Here is a 22613-nt window from a genome sequence, read left to right as displayed (position 1 = left end):
TTCACTTTTTAAACTCCAATGTGGATGTCCACAAATGGTAAATAAACTTCTCAACTCAACTCAACTCAACTCAACTCAACTCAACTCAACTCAACTCAACATACCGCAAAGTACTACAAACAATCCACTTTGTGGTACTTGTAGTCTGTGGTACTTTGGTATGCTTTATGGGACGAATACACGGTACGCAACTTCACAAGTGTGCCTTTCATCTGAGTGTGATTTCAGCAGCTCAGCAGATATTGGCCGCTTATTTGCGTACCATGTATTCACCCATTATGGTACTTTGTGGTTCTTTGTGGCTCTGCATGGTACTTTGTGGTACTTTGTGGTAGTTTGTGGTTGTTCCTCCCCGGCTTGGCTGTGGCGCTACCTGGTGGCGAGGCGGTGGCAGTGATCTGTCCCAGGTTTAACAGTCTGCTGCTGTAAGTCGACTGGAGAACCGTCTCTCCTCTCCATCTGTCCTCGTTCACCTGCAGTCCTGACCACACAAACAACATCGTATTAAAACGTTGGAACACGATCTCTCTTTCTACATGATGAGCCTTCATGCAGCACGCCTCCTTTTTGCTTTGAGCGTGGTGAAGCATCTGCTTTTTGTAATGACTTTTTTTTACCAGCCAACTAGATGATTAGGCAAGGCAAGGCAAATTTATTTATATAGCACATGTCATTACCCAAAGGCAATCTAAAGTGCTTTACAGAGTACACAGGCAAAAGCACAAGAATGAAATGATAAAAACAATAGAAGCAAGCAAGAAAAAGCACATAGAATAAATAAAATAAAAGCAAACAGGCAAAAGCACACAGAGTAAAAACAATAAAAACAATAAAACAAACAATCAAAAGCACACAGAATAAAAAAAAAAAACCAATAAAACAAACCAACAAATAAATCTGATTTAAAAGAAAATTAATTAAAAGCAATGGTGAACAGGTAGGTCTTTAGCTTGGATGAAAGTAGTCAGCACTGTCTCAAGTCTTAGCTCTACTGGCAGTTTGTTCCACATTTGAGCAGCATGGAAGCTGAAGGCTTCACCATGTTCAGTTTTGACTCTGGGAACAGCCAGTGATCCAGAACAGCCGACCTGAGAGGTCTGCAAGGTTCCTACTGGGTCAGGAGATCCGATAAGTATCTTGGACCTAAACCGTCCAGTGATTTATGGACAATGGTGATATGGTGAGAAACTGGTAGCCAATGTAGTGATCTGAGAACTGGAGTTATATGCTGAGCTTTTTTGGTCCTTGTTACAATTAGATTAGATTAGACTAAAATAAGACTCCAAATGACCCCCAAATGCTTGGTTGATGTAGACTAAAGTGTCTCTGTAGCTGCTCCGTAGGTCTTTGCGATGCCTCCGTAGATTACTGCTCCTCTCCAAAATAGAACCATAAAACATCCTTAACTCACCGGACACAGACTAACCGTTACCGCCATTTACCCGGCGGCTGCTGATCATTTCTCACGCTGCTGGTTTGTTGGAAGTTACCCAGCAGAAGAACCGTCTCTCAAGCAGAAAGACGCTTTCTAAAGGAGCTAACTGTTGTTCTGTACCTGTGATGAGCAGAATGTCTCCAGGCTGGACGGTCAAGGCCCAGAACGCCGCCCGCCGCCACAGCACCACCTTCATCTCAACGCCTGATTGGTCCGTCACAACGATGGACGCCAGAGGAACGAAGCTGCCTGCCGACACTCCTGACTTCACCTTTAATCCATCGGTACATCAGTCAGTAGGTCAACCAATCTATCCTTTCATGCATCTCATCTAAGATGTTTCATACAACAGATGTAATTCATCAAGCATTTACAGCAAAAAATCATCCCTCAAACAAAACCAAAAATACTAAACAATAATTTATAATAAAATATTTTACATCATAAATATTGAATTTTGTCCTAGAGTCACTCCTGTTACCTGTCACAGCTGTTGATATAATAATTTATATAATAATTCTGTTAATAATAAATTTCCCATTCGTGTTATAAATTTTACTTTAATTTATTACTATGCAGGATTGCGACACTAGTAACTGAAATGTGTTGTTAGGTTAATGGGATCCTACATTCCTGGGTTGCTACATTAACAGTTGTAACGTTCCCTGTTCAGTGTCTCGCTCATGGACACTTCAGCAGCGATGGTCATTGTTACGGGAATCAAACCTGTGAAGTTCCAGTATTGGAAAAATCTTTCAAAACCACCATGCTGCTACTAAATCCTATTATAAAATGAAGAGAACTCTGTCCGTCTGTCTGTCTGCATCCATTTTGCTCCTCAATGGGTTTGCTAATCAATCTAAAACTGCACATGGGCATTGAGCATTGGCATAGGCAGGGTAGTCTGCGCGGAGTTGTGGCGCACGCATCCCCGGGTCTGGACTAGTGTATAATTTATTGTAGAAATGTAAAGAACTGAATCAACAATAAACACATATAAATAAAATGACAACAGTGTTAAACAACACCAAGTCTGGTCTCATGAAATTTTGTGAAATGAGCACCAGTCCAATTCCTGCTGTTGGACCAGAATCTTTTACTGGAGGAGGAACCTGATCTGAACTGGATTCCTGTCAGAAATATGGAATCTGAGTTTCAGAGTTCATGCTCATTTCAACAAATTTCATGAGACTGTGTTGCCAGACCACTGAACCGACCTTGATCTCCTTCAGGTGACAGGGGTGAACCACCGCCACCAGGACCGAGTACCGCACCCCCGGTTTGACACACCGGATCAGAAGACTGGTAAGACCTTGTAGCCTGTCCGGTGGAGGTGGAGACGCTTCAGTCCTGGTAAAACCTTCGGACATTCGAGCTCTCTTGTGATCAGGAGACTTGGAATGGGAAGTCTGGGCGGTCTGGGCGGTCTGGGTGGTCTGGGCGGTCTTGGTAGCCTGGGACTGAGGCGTTACTCTGGACTCCCTGGGTTCAATGCCCCCCAGCTCCTGCCGCTCTGCACCCTGGGAGCAGAGCACGCCGTCTGGGGTGGCCTCCAAGACCACGCCCCCTTCCTCCGTCCTCTGGGTCAGGAAAGGTTCGTAGAAAAGCTCCATGGAGCCGGGCGGGGAGACGCCAGAAAGCTGGGTGGGAGAGACGGGGCTGAAGAGCTCTGGGGTGCTGGAGGAGGTGGACGGGGGCGTCGGGGTGTGTTTAGGCGGGGTTCGAGGAGGCGGGGTTTTCTCAGGGCTGGTTCCTGATTGGACGTCACGCCTGCCTCGCAGGATTAACGCCTGACTGAGAGTCCATGTGCTGAGGTACTGAGTTTGGACGGATGTGGATGGGACGGCTGGTGAGGACTTCTTGTTGGACCTTTCTGGAGAAGGTTCTGGTTCTGATTCTGCGTCTTGTTGTGGTTCTGGTTCTGGTTGGGCTGCTGGGAAACAGCTGTCCAGATACTCATGAATGGAAGCCGAGCACGGATCTTCCTCATCTGCATTCGATTGATCATTCTGGTTTGGTAAATTCCCACTTAAGTGCTGAGAGCAGGTGCTGAGATCTTCCTTTTCTGCGTTCAATTGTTCATCTTTGCTCGGAAATCTCTCAGTAGATTTGTGAACTTTGGTGCAGAGATCTTCCTGATCGGCATTCAGTTTGTAGTCAGATCTTGCTTGTCCATCCTGGCCTGTGTAAAGTCTCTACAGTCTCATCAGCCTTGGTGCACAAATCCTCCTGGACTGCATTCATCTCGTCATCCCGGCCTGGGAACTCTGGGTAGATTGGTCAGCCTCTCTGTGAGCAACACTCTCACCTGAAAGAGGAATCCATTTCATTAATTTGGCTAATTTATGCTATTTTTTTCATGTCTATTGAATCATAATATTGTTTTAGAAATTTTACGATTTTTTTTCATGAAACTGGTTAAATTGAGAAGATGTCAGCACAAAATATTGGGTGTTGGCAGCTTAAATTATGTATCGGCCTATCCTGGTTCCAGATCCTGAATCTTGTCCCTCCACTCTTCAGATGTTGTGGAGCGATTCAGAGAGTCTGGTGTTTCCCTCGTCAGCGGCTTGTTCTCACTCAGAGAAACAATCGAGCCAATCAGAGCCTTTGTGGACGGATACGTCGGACACTAGTGATCGTTTCCGATACGTCGTCACTAGTGATCGGTTTACTAGTGATTGGTTCAGATACGTCAGTCACTAGTGATCGTTTCCGATACGTCGTCACTAGTGATCGGTTTACTAGTGATTGGTTCAGATACGTCAGTCACTAGTGATCATTTCAGATATGTCGTCACTAGTGATCGGTTTACTAGTGATTGGTTCAGATACGTCAGTCACTAGTGATTGGTTCAGATACGTCGGGCACTAGTGATCGGTTCAGATACGTCGGTCACTAGTGATCGTTTCCGATACGTCGTCACTAGTGATCGGTTTACTAGTGATTGGTTCAGATACGTCGGTCACTAGTGATCGTTTCCGATACGTCGTCACTAGTGATCGGTTTACTAGTGATTGGTTCAGATACGTCAGTCACTAGTGATCATTTCAGATACGTCGTCACTAGTGATCGTTTCCGATACGTCGTCACTAGTGATCGGTTTACTAGTGATTGGTTCAGATACGTCAGTCACTAGTGATCATTTCAGATACGTCGTCAACTAGTGATCTGTTTACTAGTGATTGGTTCAGATACGTCAGTCACTAGTGATTGGTTCAGATACGTCGGGCACTAGTGATCGGTTCAGATACGTCGGTCACTAGTTGGTTCAGATACGTCAGTCACTAGTTGGTTCAGATACGTCGGTCACTAGTGATCGGTTCAGATACGTCAGTCACTAGTTGGTTCAGATACGTCGGGCACTAGTGATCGGTTCAGATATGTCAGTCACTAGTTGGTTCAGATACATCAGTCACTAGTTGGTTCAGATACGTCGGTCACTAGTGATCGGTTCAGATACGTAAGTCACTAGTTGGTTCAGATACGTCAGTCACTAGTTGGTTCAGATACGTCGGGCACTAGTGATCGGTTCAGATACATCAGTCATTAGTTGGTTCAGATACGTCAGTCACTAGTTGGTTCAGATACGTCAGTCACTAGTGATTGGTTCAGATACGTCGGGCAGTAGTGATCGGTTCAGATATGTCAGTTACTAGTTGGTTCAGATACGTCAGTCACTAGTTGGTTCAGATACGTCGGTCACTAGTGATCGGTTCAGATACGTAAGTCACTAGTTGGTTCAGATACGTCAGTCACTAGTGATTGGTTCAGATACGTCGGGCACTAGTGATCGGTTCAGATACGTCAGTCACTAGTTGGTTCAGATACGTCAGTCACTAGTTGGTTCAGATACGTCAGTCACTAGTGATTGGTTCAGATACGTCGGGCACTAGTGATCGGTTCAGATACGTCGGTCACTAGTTGGTTCAGATACGTCAGTCACTAGTGATTGGTTCAGATACGTCGGGCACTAGTGATCGGTTCAGATACGTCGGTCACTAGTTGGTTCAGATACGTCAGTCACTAGTTGGTTCAGATACGTCGGTCACTAGTGATCGGTTCAGATACGTCAGTCATTAGTTGGTTCAGATACGTCAGTCACTAGTTGGTTCAGATACGTTGGTCACTAGTGATCGGTTCAGATACGTAAGTCACTAGTTGGTTCAGATACGTCAGTCACTAGTTGGTTCAGATACGTCGGGCACTAGTAGTGATCGGTCCAGATATGTCAGTCACTAGTTGGTTCAGATACGTCGGTCACTAGTTGGTTCAGATACGTCAGTCACTAGTTGGTTCAGATACGTTGGGCACTAGTGATTGGTTCAGATACGTCAGTCACTAGTTGGTTCAGATACGTCGATCACTAGTGATCGGTTCAGATACGTCAGTCACTAGTTGGTTCAGATACGTCGATCACTAGTGATCGGTTCAGATACGTCAGTCACTAGTTGGTTCAGATACATCAGTCACTAGTGATCGGTTCAGATACGTCAATCACTAGTGATCGGTTCAGATACATCAGTCACTAGTTGGTTCAGATACATCAGTCACTAGTTGGTTCAGATACATCAGTCACTAGTGATCGGTTCAGATACGTCAGTCACTAGTGATTGGTTCAGATACGGTATGGTTGCCTTCAACAACCCATATCAGTCAAACCCTGAACCTCACCTGCTCTGGGCCTCAGCCTCCCTCCCTGCCAGCAGAGCTCCAGGTGGCTCCACCGGCCAGGGGGGCGCCGCTCATCGTCTACCCCAACTTCAGACACCGGGCTGGAGGGAGGAGGAGCGCCCAGGAAGACGTGGATCTTCGGTTTGTCCGACATGCTTTCTGTCTCTGGATCCAGTTCCTTCAGATCTGCAGAGGAGAGGAGAGGAGAGGAGAGGAGAGGAGAGGAGAGGAGAGGAGAGGAGAGGAGAGGAGAGGAAAGGAAAGGAGAGGAGAAGAAACAAGGAGAGGAGAGGAGAGGAGAGGAAACAAGGAGAGGAGAGGAGAGGAAACAAGGAGAGGAGAGGAGAGGAGAGGAGAGGAGAGGAGAGGAGAGGAAAGGAGAGGAGAGGAGAGGAAACAAGGAGAGGAGAGGAGAGGAGAGGAGAGGAGAGGAGAGGAGAGGAAACAAGGTGAAGAGAGGAGAGGAGAGGAGATTTTATCACAGTAAGAAAACTCCCTCTTGGGGGTTACTGCTGTTTTAAAGCACACTGAACATTATATTGCATATTACATAACCATGACTCAGCACAAAATTAATGGTGAAGGAGCAGCCGTCCTCCAAGACCACTGCTCCATATTATCTCTGTCAAGTGAAAACCTCTTATCTCCGCAATGCCACATTTTCAGAAGCTAAGAGAAGCTGCCTTGTTTTTAGATTGACCACCAAGCATTTTTGAGCTTATCCAATACAGTCTTAAAGGGTTTTATAAGGCCAAGAATTTTCTCAAAGTGAAACCATGAAATTCAGCAGTATTGGAGTTACAAGGTTTTCACCTGACATGTAAATGGATGGAGCGCTGTGTTGCCCAACTCTTCACAGCTGGGAACGATAAAGCAGAAGTCCGTCTGTCAGACTGAGGCTGGTCAGCGTTCTGCGTTCCTTCACACAGCTGCTTCTATTTAAACAGAAGAAAAAAAGAGTTCAACCAGTAAAAAAAAGAGTTTAACCAGTAAACTCCCTCCGGCTTCACCAACCAGACGCCGGCTGCGGTGGGTGTTGGCGATGCACACTACCAGTCAAAAGTCAAATCTGTCTTTATTTTTTACTATTTTCCACATGTTAGAATAACAGTAAAGACTCAAAACTATGAAATAACACAAATGGAATTATGCAGCGACCAAAAAAGTGTTAAACAAATCAAATTTTAGATTCTTTGCCTTGATGGAAAGGCAAAGGCTTTGCAAAGAAATTAATACATAGGATCAACTTCACTATTTATATTTGGGTAACACTTTACAATAACAGTACATTAATTACTAACCCTTAATTAGGGTTAGTAATTAATTAACAGTTAACTAATGTGTCTGGTAATCAACCTTTCTGGCTCAAGACCCTTGTAACGAAGTGAAGCCTAAAGAAGAAATACACACACACACTCAGGTTGAAAATCTGTTGGTTGAAAAATGTCCTAAATTAGTAAGGAGGACAGAGGTCAGAGGTCACAGCTCCCTGGAAATGACAGAAGGAAATAAGAGCTGAGGGAGAAACGTAGAGACATTTTTATGGAGACAGAAAGAGAAGACGCATAATGCAAGCAACAAGAAGTGACCAATAAGAAGGAAATTAAAGACACAAATTTGCATAAATATGACTGATGCAGGAATATAAATTTCATGGAAATGCATGGCTGTAATGTGGCTGCAGTGTGGAAGACACAGACCAAATAACAACCAGGAGCCAGTAAACCACCTAGTTTACATTTTAATTTTCTTATCGGCAGCTTAAACATTTACTGTTTCCAGTTTGTACTTGTTGTACTGCAGTCTTTATGGTATTACTGCTCCATATATTTTACATTTACGCTCTACAGAACATGTGAAGAGACTCCTGCACTGCACCTGACTCTATACTTGCAATTTAAAACATTTTATTGAAGGATTAAAAAGTTTTTAAGACCTTCAGCAGCCAAATAACTTTTAACAATGAGAGGCCGTCTTATATCAGTCTTATCAGTGTCTGCCCACAGGCATCCAGTCAGATTAACCACACAACACAAATAATTAGTGTATTGGTTGTACTTTCTTTGAGGGACAGGGTTCCTACACATTTTCAATTAAAATATTCCATACTTTTTCCAGACCTTGATTTGTTTTGAAGATTTTGTCTGGTGTTCAATATGATTTACACAGATAGACATCTTGCCCCTGCTAACTAGGTCATATCACTGTATAGATGAAGGTTGTTCTTCACAGAGACAAATATCAGAATATGTGAGATGATTGGCAGGGTTCCTACACGGTTTCTATTTTAAAATTCCATATTTTTCCCAGACCCTATGTTCTTGACCGGATTTGATTTTGGTCTGTATTTGATATAATGCATGCTGACAGCGGCTGGGTAATAAGAGCGTCCCTCTATCTGAACATTATTCTTCACATCAACAAAACCTGTGGACTCAAAGTGGCTCTACAACAACATAAAAGATAGAATCATGTGTGTATCGGACCTGAACCGCAACATTTTCCATACTTTTCCAGACATTTTTTCAAATTCCCAAACTATTCAAGACCTGGAAATGATCAAATTCATTTTTAATACTTTTCCAGACTTTCCAGACCTGTAATAAATGTTAGCACACAAACTCTTTGGACAAATAGGCTATTCACATTGAAAAAATAGCTACAAAATTTAATACCTCATAAAATTAAGACTTTTTAATACTTTTTAAGGGCCTTAATTTTCCCTAAATTGATTTATTACCTTTTAATACTTTTTAAGACCCCGCGGACACCCTGTGTGTAGGAACCCTGGAGGGAGTCTTGTACCTGATCTGACTGAGCAGGACTGGCTGGATCTGGTTGTTCCCTCGTCTTACTGCAGCATCAGGAGGCTGAACCTGTCCGACCTGCAGCTCCTGACGGTCTGCTTTTGTTCACATGCAGCTGAAATATTTGTTCCATCTTTTGTTTCGGTGCGGTGACCTTTGATTCAGAGGCTTTACAGTTTCCTCACCAACCTGCTCCATGTCTCCATGATGGAGGAACACTGCAGAACTGTGTGTTACGCTGCTGACCTCACACTAGATCAGTAGTTCTCAGCCTTTTTGGCTCGTGACCCCTTAAAACGAAGCCATGCCTCCTTGTGACCCCCCATCACAGCCTGCATATGCAGAGTGTTTCATTTGATTATCAGAGGAGGCAGAGAGGCTGAAAAACTATTCTGTATTTCACAAGAAAAAAAGCCAAAATTCCATAAAAAATCTGAAAAATAGAGATGATTATTATTTTGTATAGTAATAATATGTTTGTTTTCATGTGTCATAAATTATCTCTCAACCCCCCAAAATTATCTTGTGACCCTCTGCGGGGTCCCGACCCCCAGGTTGAGAACCAGTGCACTAGATGATATTTGAAGCGATTTCACAGTTTCTGACAATTTTTCAAAGTCGGAATAAAAGCACAGCAGTTGCTAGCTGGTGCAGCTCGTTGTGGCTGCAGATCCATTCAGAACGTTCTCAGTAAAATGAATAAGTGAGAAAATGTTTTTACGGTTTACATCGCAAAAAAAAAAATGTGTCAGAAAGCTGTGGAACATTTACCACCGGCTTATTTGCACTTATCAAGGCGTTCTAATGCAATTTCTTTTGCGATGTTGAGCTTGAATACATTTTCTTACTTTCTATATTTTAAGTGTTTTCCCTCCTATTATTTTTTTTTATTTTTAGATGTAACAGGTGTTATCTTTATTTATTTCTTTTATTTATGTTTTACCTATTTTATACAAAATTATTCATCAATTGCATCACAAACAGGATCCCAACAGGAGTCTAGAGGAACTCTGGTGAGTAGTTTCTCCGCTCTGACAGGATCCTCAAACCTGGATTGAGAATTGAAGGATTTCTTGAAGTTTATAATTGTAATTGTTTAGATGATCTGAGTATTGTTCTACAGGAACATTTACAAGTCCTATAGGGGCTGTGGGGCCTGTGGGGGGGGGGGGGGGGGGGGGGGGTGAGACCACTGGAAAGACTCTAGGCTCCTTCCAAGAATCCTTCAAGATCTAAACTGATTTCCTTTTGAGAGGAAACACTGAGGGAGTCACTCTCAGAGAAGATCTACTGGCTGACCAGAGGAGTCACCAGTGTGAGAGTGACTGCTCACTATCTTTCTTTCTTTCCTTTTTAATGTAATTTTATGTATTTTTTTCTGTTTTATGTGAAGCACATTGTATTTGCCTTGTGTATGAAATGTGCTCTATAAATAAAGTTTGCCTTGCCTTGCCTATTATTTTTTAGTTTTGACCAATTTGGGAACAGTTTGTCGTTTTTTACCTTTTGTAGCAGAGACAGAGAGAGGAGATCAGTTCTATTGATGCTTTTGCAATTCCAACTGGCTGCCAATAGATGTCGCTAAGAGTCATAGATTACTTAATGCCTCTTTAAACCCCCCCCGTATATCACTCTGTATAACTGCAGCACTCCTGGAGGCTCACTGGCTGTCAGATATCAGCAGGTTTTCAGTTACTGACTCTTCTCTGCTCTCTCCACCTGCTGCAGTCCATCAGTCCGTCCGTCTGTCAGCAGCAGCTGGAGAAACACTCTGCTGCTCATCAGGATCTGAGAAACTGACTCTGAGTCTGCTGCAGGCTTCATACACAGAATTAATTATAATATTTCATTCTATACTGTACTCCAGACTTCAGAAAGTGATCCACTGCTTGGTTTACAGCGCAAGTTGCAGTGATGCGACTGAACTTATTCTTTGTTTGTTATTTGTTTGTTTGTTTGTTTTTTTTTGGGGGGGGGGGATACTTTAGACACTCTTGTTGTTTGTTTCTTGTTGTTGTTGTTGATGTTTTATTGGCACTGTGTGTGTATGTTTGTGCACCAGAGACCGGATGAATTTCCTAAATGGATGATAAAGTTAAACTTGACGACTTACATTAATGTATTCTAATTACACATACTTATGAAAAACTAAAGCATTATTTCTGGGACAATTTTAAAGTGACAAGAGAAACTCCATATTACATCTTGAACATAAAATGAGACATTTTTTGTAAACCTGAAGTAAATTCCCTGAACTTTTTCTTTCTCTGTACCTTCATACCTCAAATATGGCAAAGTAATTTAAAAATAATCAGAACACCTTACTGAGTTTAGGTAATCTCTTGGACTCTGTAAGTGACCACAGTTACAGTTGTTCTGAGGTAACTACTAACTGTAATAGATTACATTTCAGTAACAAGTAAAAAGACAGATGTATGAATTGTGACATTAGGAGGTGATGTGCTCTAAATTTAGGAAAGGAGCCATTTCAAACGTCTTCCAAGTCACATCATCTTAACCGCCCCCCTCCCCCTCCCCCCCATGGACACGCCCCCTCAAACACACACACACACACACACACACACACACACACACACATATACACGTGAGAGGAGATCCCAGCACACAACTAAGGCAAAGTCCCTGCATGAATATTATTTACCACCAAAATCACTCCACTAAATTGGACAAAATAGTGGTATTTGGTCAAAGTGATCAATATCATTATTTGGTCAATGTGATCAATTATTAGTCATTGGTCAATAAATGGTCAGTTTAGAGGGAACTTTGGTCCTGATGCTGCCTGATGTGACTATTTTTTTTAGATATGGATTCTGAATAAGGGTTTTTTCTTAATCTTTGTCCTCCGTTACAATGTTAAAAACTACAAAATTAAATCTGGATTCATTTAGGCCAGTGCCATAATTCACACCCGTGTTCTGCAGTGCACGAGGCGCGCTCCCGTGGCGGTGGTGGGGATCCCGCGTGCAGGAATCTGCGTCAAGCCCGCCAAAGAGCGACAGAACGACACAGGAAGTACGGCGATTCTGAGTTCAAAATTTGAAGGTAATGTCAAAAAAGAAAGAAAAAATAGTTGAAACGCGAACTTTGATTTGACTTTATCCCTCATTTCTGACCCGTATTAGCCCGAAACCTCCACACAAGACTGCCTTGTTCCCCGAAGGTAAACTATAATGTCACTCGAGCTTTGTATTATTAGGAAACGTTGAAAAATGATCGTCGACAGGAGCTTTTATTTTGAAGGTTGTAACCGGAATTGATATTTTCGTATTCTGTGTGGCTTGACACTAGCTAAAACTATCACAAAAACTACAGAAAATTTGGCAGAAAGGCCACAAATGTACATGTCAGCGCCATAGTTTTTACTTTTTTGCCATTCACCGTTCCTTTTTTATGCAACTGCCTCGTAGTTGTGTTTTTATTTCTTCTTGTACCTGTTTTTTTGGCTAAGTACAGTGTATAAGCTAACATGACATGCTAATAATTCCATGTCATGTTTTCTGTAAATCGTCGTGAGTGTCGTGTGTTTCCTTGTGTTTATTTAAAACTCACTCACTCACGCACACGCGCACGCACGACCAGCACACACGCACACACACCAGTTTGAACAGGAAGGGGAGGCATGAAGGAGGAGCCGCTGCCTCTGTGTAAGTTTTTGTTTTCCCCGGCCCATTTCCTCGTCTTCCCCCGTATTTCCAAACACTAATCCGGCTCATACATCCCCCCCGGCTCCGGTAACCTTCAATTAAACCCAAAAAATGTACCGGTATTTCGGCGAGTTGCTGACCCGGGGAGCGGGCAGCGTCCTGGCCTCGGGTTGCGCCGACTCGGCTCTCCCGGTTTCCGCGTCGCTGCTGCGGGTCCGCGGCTACAGCCAGGCCGTGGACCGCGAGGACGACCCCAACTTCTTCCGCATGGTGGAGGGCTTCTTCGACCGGGGAGCCGCGATCGTGGAGGACCAGCTGGTGGAGGACCTGAAGAACAGGGAGAGCCCCGAGCAGAAGAGGCACCGGGTCCGCGGGATCCTGAGGATCATCAAGCCGTGCAACCACGTCCTGAGCGTCTGCTTCCCCATCAAGAGAGACAACGGAGAGTGGGAGGTGATAGAGGGATACCGGGCTCAGCACAGCCAGCACAGGACGCCCTGCAAGGGAGGTGAGAATAGACACACCCGGGGGTAGAATACTATAGGAATATCATACAAATACTATAGGAATATTATAGGAATGTTGAAAAGAAAGTAGACAGCTCCACTCCAAGCGAGACGAGACGACCCAAGGATAGGAATACTATGGGAATATCATACAAAAACTATAGGAATATTATAGGAATATTATAATGTTAGAATCAAAGTGGGAAGTAGACAGCTACCGGGTTCAGCACGGGACACACTGCACGCGCCCAGGGAGGTGAGACCCGACCCAGGTGTAGGAATAGTATAGGAATATTATAGGAATACTGTAGGAATATTATAGGAATGTTGCAGTAAGGGTGGGAAGTAGACAGCTTCCAGGTTCAACACAGGACACTCTCTCCAAGGAAGTGAGACCAGACCCAGGAACACTATAGGAAGACTACAAGAATATGATATAAATACTATAGGAATATTATAGGAATGTTATAGGAATGTTGGAATGAAAGATGGAAGTCGACAGCTACAGGACACTCCACTCTCCAAGGGAGGAGACCCAGGAATGTGAATATTATAGGAAGACTATAAGAATATGATATAAATACTATAGGAATATTATAATGTGGGAATGAAAGTGGGAAGTAGACAGTTACTGGGTTCAACACGGGACACTCTCCAGTCTCCAAGGGAGGTGAGACAAAACCCTGGGGATGGGAACATTATTTTAATCTATTATTCTATGAAAATACTTTGGAAATATGATAGGAATACTGTAGGAATGTTGGAATAAGGGTGGGAATTAGCTCTGAGGGAGGCGAGACAAGATCCAGATATAGGAATAGAATAGGAATACTATAGTCATACTATAGGAATATTACAGGAATGTTGGAATGGGACACACAGGAGGTAGACAAGACAAAATAATAGAAATATTCTTATAATACTATAGGAACACTATAGGAATCATGGGACGTGATGGGACTCAGCACAGCCTGCACAGTCTGCATGCAAAGAAGTAGGAATAGCACATGAATATTATAGGAATACTATAGTAATATTATAGTAATATAGTGTCAGTGAGAGGTGACTGAAGGCTTCCAGACTCAGGACAGCCTGCACAGAAGTGAGATGAGAAGACCCAGGAATAGGAATGTTACAGAAATACTATAGAAATATCATTGGGATCTCATTAAGTGGCTTTAAACTCCCTGTTGAGATTCACAGACACAAAACAATCCTTACAGGAATATTACAGTGATACTGAAGGAGGTAAAATATCACAAAAAAAAAAATGTAAAGGCAGCAGTGGAGGTGATGGAGGATTACAGGGATGTGAGGTGAGACGGGACTAAAACTGATTTACTTCAGACCCCAACACTCCAGGCCTGAGGACCCCCCCCCCCCCCCCCCAAACACACACACACACACACACACACACACACACACACCCCTCGTCTCTGGCTAGCTGACTAACTTTAGCTTCCAGGCTTGGATCACATGTGATGCATTTCTGTTCCTGCAAACTAAAAGCCTCTTTCACAACTGCAGCTTCATTTACTTAATGTTTTGGTATTTTTTTTAATTTATTTTATCTAATTTCTAGGCTATTATTAATAGCGATATTCAGCGATATTGTCCTGTTGGACCAGAACTTAGCTCTATAGCACTTACTCTCGTTGTTCTCTCCTATCTAGAAACGTCCTTGTGTTGTATGCAAATCTCATGTGTAAGTCGCTTTGGATAAAAGCGTCTGCCAAATGTGAAATTGTAATTGTAATTGTATTCAATATCGTGGAAAATATTGCAGTATCGAATGGAATGTCAGTAAGCGTGACCTCTGACCCCTGACCTCTGACCTCAGCTGTGTGCACTGAACTGGTTTATGCATGAACCGTCTTGACATCCGTGTTTACCCACCACACACACACACACACACACACACGGCTGATCTGTCCTCTCTGTGTCTGTTACGGTTCGTTATAATACTTAAAAATCCAAATGTTCCTGCTCATAGTTTTGTAAAATCACAGTAAAGTTTTTTTCAGTTTTCTGGTCTTTCTGGATCAGACCTGACTGTCAGCTCTTCTCTTCTCATCAGGCAGAGAGCGAGTGTGAAAACAAGTCTGTGTTTCAGAGTCGCAGGCTAATTGCAGGAGAGGTTTTGTGATTCATGTGTTCAACCGAATGTTATCCAGATGCTCATGCTGTTCATCAAGTTCAAGTCCTTGATGCTCGCCTACAAAGATTCAGGTCTGATTCAGGTCTACGCTCCCTCCTGCTCACTACGCTCTGCCAAGGAGCGGCGCCTGGTGCTGCCGCCACAACAAGGCCCTAAGTCTCTATCCAGACTCTTCTTCTGTGGTTCTTTGGTGGTGGAATGAGTTACCAAACTCCGTTCGATCCGCAGAGTCCCTCTCAATCTTTAAAGGAATAGTTCACCCAAAAATGAAAATCCTGTCCTCATCTCCTCCCCCTCATGCAGGTGAAACTCAGGTGAAGTTTGTCCATATAACACACAGGGAGGCTGCAGCACAACTCCATAGCAGCCTTCTCCAAAACAACTGAAGTCAGTGGGGACCAGTTCTTCAGAGTTCCACAAAGACCTACAGTATATTTACACCATCATTTAGTGCAAATCTGAACTACAGCTGATTGATTTGCGACAAATAATGGTGTATAGGTCTTTCTATTCACAGTGTGATTGTTTGTCTGTTTTTGTTTTGGAGCTCTAAAGAACAGGTCCCCATTGACTTCAGTTGTTTTGGAGAAGGCTGCTACCAAGTTGTGCTGCAGCCTCCCTGTGTGTTATATGGACTAACACATTTCACCTGAGTTTCATTTGGCATGAAGGAGAGGAGATGATGACAGAGTTTTCATTTTTGGGTGAACTATTCCTTTAAGAAAAGGCTAAAGACCCAGCTCTTTAGTGAACACCTTCTCAACTGATGGACTGTGTCACCAAAAAAAACAAAAAATATTAAACTGCCTCTAGGCTCTGCCTCGTGGCTCCTCTGTCCTGTTGGACCAGATCTTAGCTTCATGTCTCTTACTCTCGTTCTTCTCTCCTGACTGGATCCTTGCTTGTGTTTTATTAAAATCTCATGTGTACGTCGCTTTGGATAAAAGCGTCAAATGGGAAACTGTAATTGTAAATTGTAATCCAGATCTCAGCGAGGGTGGTAACACTTTCTATGACGCCCATGTCTATAATGCGTTATAAACATACTTATAATGCGTTATAATCTTCTTATAGCACTATAATTATAGTTATAAGCACTCATAAATATTCATAATGTTTTCTAACAATAATCATAACATTATAAAGCATTTTATAAGGTCAGGTATCATAATATTTCTTAATTGCTGGTCACTCACTGACATTTTTTTTGCAAGGATCATAGTGTATTATAATTCTCATAGTTGTAATACAGTAATACAATACAATACATATGAGCTTATTGTCTTTAATGTCTTCAATTATGAGTATTATGATACTTGACCTTATAAGTCATTATAAAATGCTTTATAATAATAATAATAATAATAAACTTTATTTGTATAGCACCTTTCATACAATAAATGCAGCTCAAAGTGCTTTACAACAAAGAAATTACATGCATGAAAATAGACATAGAATGAGCATAACATAAGATGGAAAATAAAACCCACTGAATAACAATAAAAATAAAGTTAAGAAATAGAGTACAAAGAATGCAAGTAAAATACAACATTTTAAAAGAAGTGCAGCAGTGCATAAGTGCGAAGCAAGTTATGATTATTGTTATAAAGCATTATGAATATTTATGAGTGCTTATAACTATAATTACACAGTGCTATAAGCAGATTATAAGGCATTATAAGTATGTTTCTAATGCATTATAGACATGGGTGTAGATAGAAAGTGTTACTCAGGGTTTCCTCCCCGGTCAGGAATGCTGCCGGTCCGGTCCGGTCGGCTCGGCTTCGTTTAAACTTTTCAAAACTGTTTTTCACTTTATTTCAACATGGAGGATTCCTCGTCGTGCTCGTTCTTGTCGTCTCTGTTTTGTTGTCATGGAAACGTAATATTCTGGGCTGTACAGCAAAATTTTTCCAAGCAGCACGTGTTCTGTGGCTTTAACCAGAGAGACTTACAGTACAAAGACCGCACACACACACACTCTCACACACACACACACACACACACACACACACACACACACACGCTGGCTGCAGCAGCTACAGGGAGGGAGGAGGGAATGTAGTAGTAATATGCATAGTAGTAGCAGCAGCAGTAGTAGTACATGTAGTAGTGGTATGTGTAGTAGTAGTACTAGCAGCTACAGTAGGAGTAGATGTAGTAGTAGTAGTAGAAACAGTAGTAATATGTGTAGTAGTAGCCAAAGCAGTAGTAGAAGTGATAATAGCAGCAGCACATGTGTAGTAATGGTTGTAGTATGTGTAGTAGTAGTAGTAGTAGTAGTAGTAGTAGTAGTAGTAGTAGTAGTAGCTGTAGTAGTAATAGTAGTACTAGTATTAGTAGTAGAAGCAGTAGCAGTTGTAGCAGCATTTGTCATTATTTTTTACATTTATAGATTAAATGGCTGATCGATTAATCCAAAAAATAATTGATAGATTTAATTGATAATGAAAACAACTTTGGAAGCTGCTGTATGATGAAGATTTGCTGTTTCAGTGAATCTGCAGATCAGACAGCAATGTTTCTTTTTTTTTCTTTTTTTTTTAACTTGGAAGTGTTCATGTGTTTCTCCCGCTGAAACGCAGCTGTTGTCGAGTTTCTTTAAAATCAACCTTAAATGACCTGCAGCAGATATGACTTGCTGTGTTATTGTGAGAATATGATTTTTTTTTTGCTGACACGGCGGCTTCTCTGCCACGTTCGCAGCCTGCAGACTCACTTCCGCAATTCGTGAAGTCGGAGAAATCAGAGCGACAAAAAATTCTCAAATGTCCCGCTTACCACAAGGAAGCAGTGGGGATTTTTTTTTTTTATCTCAGTTGGCAGCTCGTATTTTTGGTGAATCCGATATGAGCTGAACAGAGCGTTGTTTTCAGATGACCGGAGATTTTAGAAATGTTATCCTGGTTTAGAACGGGTGTCATGGGTCTGACCTGGTACCTGTTGTTCCTGTAGAGGAGGAGCAGGGAAACCTAACCTGACGAGCCAGACGGTTTGTTACACAGAACCATCTGGGAAGTCGTCCTTTGGAAACTGTTTGGAAAAGGGCAGGCACTTTCAAAAAATACTTGGCAGGTGATTGGATGAACCATCTGTCTATCACCGTCTATCACAGGCTGACTTCAACCAATCAGATCAACAGACCATATGACCTAGTAGGACAGCGGCGAAGAGGAAAGACAACAACAAGCATGTCGGTAGATGATTCTTGCCGGTCGGGAGAAGAGTGAAAAACATCTTTTCCATCCAGAAAAGCCTTCAGTGCCGTTCTTTGCTCTTCTTTCAGTGAAGAAATACTCTGCAGGTCAGAAATAACTGATGTCACAGCAGCATGTAAGCTAGCCTCTTTAGGAGCCGCCGTTGTCACACCTAAGCCCCGCCCCCAGCTGCCCTCACACCTAAGCCCCGCCCCCAGCTGACCTCACAGGACGCTGATTGGTCCGCACCGCTGTGGTTCGGACACAAACGCAGAACTTGAAGCCTGGCAGGATGGATTCTCGTGTGATCGTGATCTCGAGAATCCAGCTGCCTCGCAAGGTAAAGGGAAACCTGCAGTTCAGGGAAAAACATGAAAATCATTTAAATTTATCCTTCTAAACTCTCCTTTTGTCTTTCTTTTTTATTTATGCAGCAAATGCAGACTAAACACTTTTTATTTTATTAATTAAGACAACGAGTTATACAACAATGTACCATAAAGACAAAAAATACAAAACAACCAGACACAAAAAACAAACTGTGGCATTATAAATTATTCTTGTAACTTAGACAATTTGTTTTTGACATCTGCAGCCTTCAGATAATGGACTCCATCTTTTTCCTGTTGAGCGACTGTTTCTTCCAGGATGTGGAGATGTTTAAGAAGAGACTGAACTGAACGTCTTTCCATGACGCCAGAATGAGGCTCGGCTTTTATTTGAACCTTTATTTGTCCAGGGAAGGTTGACAGAGCAGCTGCTTCAGCCCCGCCCTGCTGCGCATTCACCGCATTCATTCATTCATTCATTCATTCATTCATTCATTCATTCATTCATTGAAACTCTCTGTGCCGTTATTTGGTGCCACCAGAGTTCAAAGGTCATTGTTCTTACCTGGACAAACCAATCAGAACATGATGATAATAATAATAATAATAATAACTTTATTTGTATAGCACTTTTCTAAAAACAATGTTTACAAAGTGCTTTACATACAATAAAACCCAAAAGTGATGTGAAACTACCACAATGAATGATAGAATAAAAAAAAAATATATATATATATAATAGAAAATAAAAGGTAATATATGAGGTAAACAGGTGCAACTAAAAACACACACTTTACATAAAAGTGTGTGCCGAAATTTGTTTTTATAAAAAATAGGAATAAAATGTAATACAAGAGATAAACGAGTACAACCAAAAAAAAAAAAAATGGAGGAACGCAGCCTCAGGCATTTCAGAACCATGATCCTGGGTTTAAAATGGGTTTCATGGGCCGAAGGGTGAAGAAAGTCAGTCTACCTAACAAAGGACCATGGAAACCTTTTAAGGAAAAACATAAAAAAAATCATTGAAATTGGTTTTATTCACCAATCAGGCCCCTAGGCTGAGCAACACCCTGCTAATTCAGCATCATCAGCTTCTTATAACACACTTTTATAGATTTGCTTTTATGTAAGGTTTTCCATTTTTACACACTTTTTAAAAAAAATTCTTTTGTTTTTTTGAATGCGTTTAGAAAAGCACTAAGCAAAGGTCAGGACTGGTTTTTATTTTTCCTCGACAGCAGCGGGGTGTTTCCAGGAAGCCTCCAGCCTGCAGGATTAGACACAATTTGTCAGCAGAAATTGGAGGAGAGTTAATCCCAGCAGACCGACGCTCTGTCTGGGGAAAAAAAATCTCCTCTCTCTCCCTGCTCACACACATCTGACTGAAGGCCGACCCGTACTGTGGCTCAGTGGTAATCTGCACTGTTTGGAATAGCTTTGCAGTATGTCATCCTCTTTATGCAGTATTAACAGTAGAAGTGGTGGTGGTAGTAGTACACTGCTGATATTTTATTTTTATGTTTTAATAAAGGCTATGGTATAAACTGGGGCGAAGTTATTGCTTATTTATTGGTATAGTAGTAGCAATAATAGTACTGTTGATAGGGATAGTGATAGTAGTAGTAGTAGCAGTAGTAGTAATAGCAGCAGTAGTAGTAGTAGTAGTATTCGTAGTAGCAGCTACAGTACAGTACAGTACAGTACAGTACAGTACAGTACAGGACAGTACGGGACAGTACAGTAAAGCACAGGACAGGACAGGACAGGACAGGATAGTACAGTAAAGTAAAGTACAGGACAGGACAGATAATCGTCATCATCAGACCAGGCAGACAGGTGGAGCAGCCTGTCTTCAGCCTGTCTTCAGCCTGTCTTCAGCCTGTTTTCAGCCTGTTTTCAGCCTGTCTTCAGCCTGTCTTCAGCCTGTCTTCAGCCTGTCTTCAGCCTGTCTTCAGCCTGTCTTCAGCCTGTTTTCAGCCTGTTTTCAGCCTGTCTTCAGCCTGTCTTCAGCCTGTCTTCAGCCTGTCTTCAGCCTGTCTTCAGCCTGTTTTCAGCCTGTCTTCAGCCTGTCTTCAGCCTGTTTTCAGCCTGTTTTCAGCCTGTCTTCAGCCTGTCTTCAGCCTGTCTTCAGCCTGTCTTCAGCCTGTCTTCATCCTGTTTTCAGCCTGTCTTCAGCCTGTCTTCAGCCTGTTTTCAGCCTGTTTTCAGCCTGTCTTCAGCCTGTCTTCAGCCTGTCTTCAGCCTGTTTTCAGCCTGTTTTCAGCCTCCAGCAGCATTTAGCCTGAAGGCCTCCTGCTTCTTTCCAACAGGATATAAAACATTAGAGAATGTTTGAAACTGGGTGTGTTTGTTTTGTTCACCTGAGCGGACAGATGTGCCTCTGTTTTGTAATTCAAACACATTCAAACTGAGCACATGCTTCTGGCTCCAGTGAGCTGCTGTAGGTTTGTTTTACTGATATTGTTTACATTTTCTTAATTCCATTTTGCCCAAATCTAATCCATAATCATATGTATGGAAGGTGTAATCTTGGGGTATTCTAGGCTAGCAAGCTAACATGACTTTGAATGAGAGAGTGTTGCACTGTGCCTTTAATCCCAGCAGCAGTGAGCGGACCACACCCAGCCTGACTCACTGTGGCTTCACTCTCACGCCAACATCCATCTTCCTCTTTCCTCTTTCCTCTCCTTCTTCTTCTCCACTTCTTTTGTTTTGTTTTGGATTCTCTTTGTTCTCCTCTTCTACTTGTCTTCACTTCTCTTTCTCTTCTGTTCTTCTCTCCTCCATTGTCTTCAATCCCTTCTTTCTTCTCTAGTTTTCTCTTTTCTTCTGTCATCATCTCTTCTTTGCTTTTCTCTTTGCTTCCTCTTTTTCCTCACTCTCTCTCTTTTCTTTTCCTTTCTGTTCCCCTCTTTGATCGCCTCTGTTTTCTCTCCTCTTTTCTCCCCCTGCACTCTTTCTCTTCTTCTCTCGTTCTTCTCCTCTGACTCATAACCATATAATAACAATTATTTTATTTTTAACCCGTTGTTCATTATAAACAAATCTCCAAGTGCTGCAGAACAAAACAATAAAAACTGATGACAAATTAATATCTTTCCTCTTGTGCTCTTTCATCTTTGGCCCTCCCTCTCTCTCCCTCTCCCTCTCTCTCTCCCCCCCTCCCTCTCCCTCTCTCTCTCTCTCTCTCTCTCTTTTCTTTCTTCATCTCTCTCTTTCCATTTCTTTCTCTCGGCCAGCTGCAACCATTTTGTGCAGTGTTCGTTAAAGTGGATTTAAAGTGATCTGGTCTGCCAGGCTGGATGTGTTTTGGCTCTGAGCCTCAACCAGACAAATTAGACCGAAAACTTTCCACTTTCTCTCCATTTTCACAGCTCTACTTAATAAAACAGGAATCAGAATAACAAACTAGATTATTCTTTGTTTTCGTGCGTATTTGAGCGGGACGGGGAAATAATTTTCATGTCCGCTGGCCGGCCGCTTCCATTTTTTTAGCAGCCAACTACACTCACCGGCCACTTTATTAGGTACACCTATACACTATGAAACCAAACCCCTTAATTTTATCTCTGAAATGTCCTTGATTTCTCATTACATAAATATTAATTATACGTTAAAAATAACAGCTGTAATAAAGTGAGGTTAGTGTCATGGGTTTATAAGGGATTCATTCACGGGTCGATTCACAGAGACTCTAGAAATTAAGGGATTTTTCATGTCTTTTGTGCAGGTTTACAGGTTATTAATGAGTTATCAATGGAAAGTTCCTGTCTCCCTGAATTTTACATTAGATTAGAAAGTAAGGAGTCAAACATTACGGGGTGTTTAAGGAGGAT

The 22613-nt window shown here is 42.2% G+C and overlaps 2 protein-coding genes across 2 annotated transcripts in view; one reads left to right on the top strand and one right to left on the bottom strand.

Annotated features, from left to right (window-relative positions):
• Positions 1-325: 325 nt before the first annotated feature.
• On the bottom strand, positions 326-7045 carry LOC139650541 (shieldin complex subunit 2-like; the record flags this gene model as incomplete). The annotated part of the gene is made up of 5 exons (XM_071527235.1): positions 6923-7045; positions 6110-6295; positions 2653-3617; positions 1556-1706; positions 326-481 (listed from the first exon to the last, which is right to left on the bottom strand). Coding segments are annotated over exons 1-5 (1465 nt in total), but the record flags the coding sequence as incomplete, so codon positions are not given.
• A 5546-nt stretch (positions 7046-12591) lies between these two features.
• The window catches only part of LOC139650538 (glutamate dehydrogenase, mitochondrial-like), a 32940-nt gene continuing 22918 nt past the window's right edge, over positions 12592-22613 (top strand). Inside the window, exon 1 of the mRNA XM_071527232.1 lies at positions 12592-13092. Within this exon, the coding sequence (XP_071383333.1) occupies positions 12696-13092 (397 nt within the window). The 5' untranslated portion in view covers positions 12592-12695. The remainder of the gene's footprint in view (positions 13093-22613) is intronic.

Source organism: Centroberyx affinis, unplaced genomic scaffold, assembly GCF_046629955.1.
Source record: "Centroberyx affinis isolate AG114_WGS23_722 - 3 ecotype Tasmania unplaced genomic scaffold, CSIRO-AGI_Caff_v1 ptg001507l_1, whole genome shotgun sequence".
NCBI classification, from domain to species: Eukaryota; Metazoa; Chordata; class Actinopteri; order Beryciformes; family Berycidae; genus Centroberyx; species Centroberyx affinis.
The sequence above is the reverse complement of the archived record's forward strand: the minus strand, read 5'-3'. Positions and strand labels throughout refer to the sequence as shown.